The sequence below is a fragment of the Cyphomyrmex costatus genome, unplaced genomic scaffold (genome assembly GCF_001594065.2).
Source record: "Cyphomyrmex costatus isolate MS0001 unplaced genomic scaffold, Ccosl1.0 scaffold1426, whole genome shotgun sequence".
Classification (NCBI taxonomy): Eukaryota; Metazoa; Arthropoda; class Insecta; order Hymenoptera; family Formicidae; genus Cyphomyrmex; species Cyphomyrmex costatus.
In genome coordinates this window covers 20070-25728 of record NW_017275420.1, presented here as the reverse complement: position 1 = coordinate 25728, position 5659 = coordinate 20070, and the positions used below count along the sequence as shown (strand labels likewise).

At 36.6% G+C, this 5659-nt stretch overlaps 2 protein-coding genes across 2 annotated transcripts; one reads left to right on the top strand and one right to left on the bottom strand.

The window, feature by feature from the left end:
- Nucleotides 1-454: 454 nt before the first annotated feature.
- On the bottom strand, nt 455-1574 carry LOC108783152 (putative nuclease HARBI1). The gene is made up of 3 exons (XM_018551645.1): nt 1411-1574; nt 793-1319; nt 455-606 (listed from the first exon to the last, which is right to left on the bottom strand). Exons 1-3 carry the CDS (start codon nt 1572-1574, stop codon nt 455-457), a joined length of 843 nt encoding a protein of 280 aa, XP_018407147.1.
- A 2643-nt stretch (nt 1575-4217) lies between these two features.
- On the top strand, nt 4218-4547 carry LOC108783151 (putative nuclease HARBI1). The gene has a single exon (XM_018551644.1). It carries the CDS (start codon nt 4218-4220, stop codon nt 4545-4547), a length of 330 nt encoding a protein of 109 aa, XP_018407146.1.
- Nucleotides 4548-5659: the final 1112 nt, after the last annotated feature.

The window sequence follows — 5659 nt, the reverse complement described above, 5'->3', positions numbered from 1 at the left end:
GCTCAAATTACTCGTGGTGATGCCGCCTTTCAGGACATATGACGTTCGATTCAAAATTTTTTATATTTTAATAGTTATGCACCTCCCAATAATGGACTTTGATGGCTCGGGATAAGAGACTTGTAGCGTCTCAGAGTTTTTTTGAACATGGCCGGAGACGCTACCGCGTCTCCTGATATATTTTTATTACAGTTATAATAAATAATTAAATAAAGTTGGTTGAATTATTGTTATAATTACTCCTTATATTTTTTGTTTTTGAATGGTATGCTTCAAGAAAGGACCATTTGATTTAGAAGTATGATTATATTTTACAAATTATAACACAAGTTACAAATCTACATTTTAAAATAAAAAATTGAATTTATGGTACATTTCCTTGTCTAACATATTCCCATTGCCAAGGCAAGGCGCCTTCTACGCTTACGAAGTAGTCAGCTAATTCATCTCGGGCCTATTTGACAGTTTTTGAAGGATTGTTTGATCCTAATCGACCAATAGAACGTAAATCACATGGTATATCTTTGTGCAAAGGTACTCCATTTTCATCTATATATTCAGAAACTTCCGTTACAACATATCTTCTTTCATGTTGTGGAATATCCTCTTTGTAAAAAATTATGGAGAATTATTGTTGCCATAACTATTTCTTCGCAAGTTTCTACAGAGGCAATTATTTCCTTTCGTAAAATTCTCCACCGTTGTACTAAAATGCCAAACGCATTTTCAATAGTTCGCCTCGCTCTGGAGAGTCTATAATTAAAATGTTTTTTTTTTCTCCTAAGTTATTGCCTGGATATGGTCGCATAATGTGCTTGTCAAGGGGAAATGCTTGATCTGCTACTATAAAGTGATTAAATTTAATATTTGAATTAGGAAGATTGCATGGCTCTGGAATTTCCAAAGTGCGATCTTGTAATGCTTTACCAAACGCACATTCCTTGAATATGACAGAATCGTGATTAGAACCAGCTGCTCCAATGTCAACAAATGTAAAACGATAATATGCATCACACATGGCCATTAATACGATGCTGAAAGACTTCTTATAGTTGAAGAATTCAGTTCCAGAGTGCTTTGGAGCCATAATGTTGATGTGTTTACCATCAACAGCTCCAAAGCAATTTGGCATATTCCATCGATGATAAAATTCATGAGCAATGTTCTTCCAGTCGTCAATACTTGGACATTTCAATACATGTGGCTGTAGAACGTCCCATAAGATTTTACACGTTTCTTTAATGATGACATGTGCTGTTGTCTTTCCGATACGAAAATTCCTTGCAATTTCCTGCATTGTACAGCCCTCGGCTAAGTAGCTATGAATAAAAGAAAATATATAAAAATTATTTCATTGTTTTCATAATATAATCAAATTAAAATATACTTTATTATATATGTATGACTAACTGCAATGTTAATATCAGTCGATGTGAAGGTGACAATGTATAAGGATTTCTTCGAGTGTCCTTCTGCAGTTTATGTCCCACTAATTGAAGTAACTCATTGAACTGGCTCGGAGAACACCGTGTAAATTTAAAAAACTGCTCATAATCATGTTCAAGATTGAGCATATCCTTGGTTAAAGAAAAAAAATGACCGTTTTCATTTCTTTTTCTATTCATTGGTCGAACGGCATACCTCCTTCTTTTCCTTCTTTGATTATTTTGAAGTAATAAATGTGCTACACAGCCACTTGACAATAAAAGTAATAATCCAAATGTCAATATTATCCTACGTCGCTGATTCATTTTGCATTTGTGCGTCTGCAAAGTGCAATCATCGTTCGTTTGGGGTTATGTTTCTTTACGTATACGCATGCGTAGTCTGAATTTCCAGGGAAGCATAAACCAATCCTTAAGATTAAGTTAAGACTAATTTTAAGACTAAAATTAAGACCGAAGCATAAACCAGGCATAAGACAGTCTTGAAATAAGAACCGACTATGAATACCGGCCAAAGGGCTGCATTCGCGTCTTAAGACATTACTTAAGGCTCCTGAATACTCAGCCAAGAACTCCGTGTTGATGGGTAGCGACACCGAATCAGTCGGTGGCTAGCAAAACTGGTAGTACGCTACTGGTTATACACACAATTGCAAGCTCATGTCTGTGTGCTCATTTTCGGGTAGAAGGGGAGCGCACAGACATGGGTTCATGCTTGTGTGTGTGTATAGCGCCTCGCCATGGTAAAAGTCTGAACTAATAGGCGTGAAAAAGTGATGTTTTGACGACAAATTTTTTCTTGCGTGCCATTTTGTCAATATTTGCTTATTTGTGAAAATGTGATTTCCCTCGTACTCGTGAAAGTCCTAAAAATTGGCGGAAACTGCAGTTATCGTAAAATTTTATACGTAAAAGCGTATATTTCACTCGTTTCATCAGCTGTCAAAATGTGTGATTCTGCCCGAGTATAGGCTCACTTTACGTGCCTTTTACGACCATTTACTAACTATTAGAGGAGGAAAGGACAGTTTCCGCCAATTTTCACAAGTGTTTTTGAGCGATCTCGCCTTTTAAATTTATCCAAATTGTCTTTATTAAAAAAATGGGACGCAAGAAAAATTAATGTGTTTTTCTCGCCTATGACGTCACAATTCCAACATGGCCGTCGCCGGTATTCAGGAGCCTTAAGACAGTCTTCAAATAAGTACTGACTATGAATACTGGCCTAAGAGTCTCGGCAATAACAAAAGATTGAGGTTAGGAAATCTATCACATCGATGGCATAGACGAACACATAAGTGAGGTTAGAATAAATATATATTTTCTGCTTTATTACATAAATTCTCTGCTATAAAACACATTCCGCTGTAAGAATACAAATTATTTTCTATATAATTATTTTGTTTTTATAACATTTTATGGTTAGGTTATTCTCTTTCTATTCACTGGTGTAATGGGAGAGAGAATGAGAGGGAGATTGGACGTCTTCCACAGTCCCTCTCTCTCATCCTTACCGACCATTTTGACACACGGATCACGCAGGGACGCAGGACGGTATTCATAAGTCAGTTCTTAATTGAAGACTGTCTTAAGTAATAGGCCTGTTCTTTTTCTCTACACTTTGCCCTCAGTGCAATAAGTTGAAGTAAAACAGATGTACGTTTGTTCATTTCAACTTATTGCACTGTCTGAATTGATGCAGATCACTGTCTGTACTCAGGCAAAAAGAACAATCCTAATGTCTTAAGACGCGATTGCAGCCCTTTGATTGGTTCGTGACATTTTAAGACTGTACTTAAGACGATCTTGAATATAAGAATTGACTATGAATACCGACCTTATGTCTTAATGTAAGGCCTATCGCACATGAAAAGCATAATTGTGGATAAGCATAACATAAGGCCGCTGGACCAATGAGCATCTTATGTTAATCAATATGGAGTCTTTATGCTGGATGCTCATTGGTCCAGCGGCCTTATGTTATGCTTATGCACAGTTAAGGCGCGTCTACAATAGGGTTCGTAAGCTTAACATAAACGTAAACATAAGAAATCACTCCGCATCGTCTACAATAGCAGCCCATAAACGTAACGTAACATAATAAATCGTAAACTCGTATTTGAGTATTCTAACCTCTGTACTACATAAGTTTTTATACAATATATAGGAATTTCAGAACTATATAATAATCAATGGATATTTATCGAGTTAAAAAAATTAGTCTTGTAACTATTCAACTAGCTACTATTGTTATGCAGTTATTGCAAAGAAAAAAGAAAAAGACTGCTAAACGAAAATATTGGATTCGATCACTATTATTGCAGCGGAAACATAATGGTCATTTTCATACTCTTTTTCAATTTATTAAAAACCATGATGATGAGCAATTTTTCAAATTTACTCGAATGACTGTTTCACAATTTGAAACACTACTTAAATTAGTACAAGAGCCTCTGATAAAAAAAAGTCTTCGTGAGCCTCTCTCGCCGGCACATCGATTATGTATTACTTTATAGTAAGTATGTTTTGTAATATTTTCAATAATTTGTTATGTTTCTTGAACTATAATATTTTATTTTATATAGTTATGTAGCTCATGGTTGCTCTATGCAAACTATTGCATGGAACTTTTATGTATCAAAATCAACTGTTAGCAATGTTATCCATGACACTTGCAAGATTATATGGGAAAAGTTATCGCCTATATATATTCCAAGACCTACTGTGAATGACTTCAAAAGGTATGCACGAAATTTTCAAGAATTGTGGAATATGCCGAATTGTTTCGGCGCGATTGATGGAAAGCACATTGTTATACAAGCTCCTCACAAGACTGGAACTAGTTACTTCAATTATAAAAGAACGTTCAGTATTGTATTAATGGCAGTTTGTGATGCAAACTACATTTTTACTCTTGTTGATGTTGGTGCTTTTGGATCACAAAGTGACGGAGGAGTCTTCAAAGAATCTGCTTTTGGAATAGCTTTCGACAATAAAGAATTGGAAATACCAAAAGATAACTATTTACCGGGAACTGACATAAAGTTTCCATATTATATGGTTGCAGATGAAGCGTTTTCTCTGAAAAGTTACATCATGTGACCATATCCTGGTAAATTGAATAAAACACAAAAAATTTTTAATTATTGTCTTTCTCGAGCCCGTCGCGTAATAGAAAACTGTTTTGGAATTCTGGCTAGTCGTTGGCGATTTTCCGATCACCGATTATTGCAGACGTTAATACGGCAGAATTGATTGTATGTGCAGGATTGTGTCTTCATAATTTCCTTCAAAACTCGACATCAAAACCAGAAAATGCTATATACTGTCCTTCAAATAACACTGAATGCGAAGAGAATATAACTTTTAAAAACATAGGAAGAATGGGAGCTAATAATGCTACACGCAAGAATGTTGCTTTACGTGACACACTTGCTGAGTACTTTATTTCTCCAAAAGGCGCAGTTATATGGCAAGAAGCATACATCACAAGAGGATCATTTTAATCATATACAACTCATGAATATATATTGTACAAAACTAAAATTTATTTCGGTAATTATGCACTATAGGGGAGCCAGCTCCGATGACATTGACCTTGACATATGTTGTCAAGGTCATGATTCTGAGCAACTTTGCCTTAAAACTAGGTGGCGGACTCTTATAGTTTTTGAGATATTAAGCGTTATTTTTAACAGTAGTGAAACCTACTGGGTAAATGTTTCGCTTTACACAGTCAACCTCAAATGACTTCCGAGTGACCTTGACCCTCAAGAAGGTCAAGGTCATTGACCATTCCCGTCGCCTCGTCCTTCGTTAAAAAATTATTAACAATCATAGTTCTAAACGTTTCATTTCTGCTATATACGTATGATATCAAATACTATTGTACACCTTTCCCTGTTCAGAAACGTTAAACTTTCCACGCGATGTTACTTTCACTCCCTCCCCCCCCCTGCACAGGGGCACACGACTTCTACGATTGTACTGTTGCTATGATAGTACTGTCGGGGCAGATCTCTGTGACGGTGTGGGTGCGGGGGGGGTGGCCGAAGGCCGCCCTCTTGCACCCGCCCGCCCGTGTGTGTGTGTGTGTGTGCGCGCGCGTGTGTGTGTGTGTGTGTGTGTGTAAAATATCAAGTAATAGACTCATAATCGTTATATAACGAATGGAACACACACACACACACACACACACGGGCGGGTGCAAGGGG

Bases quoted from the DNA above. Each gene is read 5' to 3' on its own strand.
- LOC108783152 (XM_018551645.1), bottom strand. From the start codon at position 1,574: ATGCTCAATCTTGAACATGATTATGAGCAGTTTTTTAAATTTACACGG. The intron at 1,320-1,410 runs GTTAGTCATACA...TTTTATTCATAG, and splicing joins CGACTGATATTAACATTGCA to CTACTTAGCCGAGGGCTGTA. The intron at 607-792 runs GCAATAACTTAG...TTTTTTACAAAG, and splicing joins CATTATGCGACCATATCCAG to AGGATATTCCACAACATGAA.
- LOC108783151 (XM_018551644.1), top strand. From the start codon at position 4,218: ATGCCGAATTGTTTCGGCGCGATTGATGGAAAGCACATTGTTATACAA.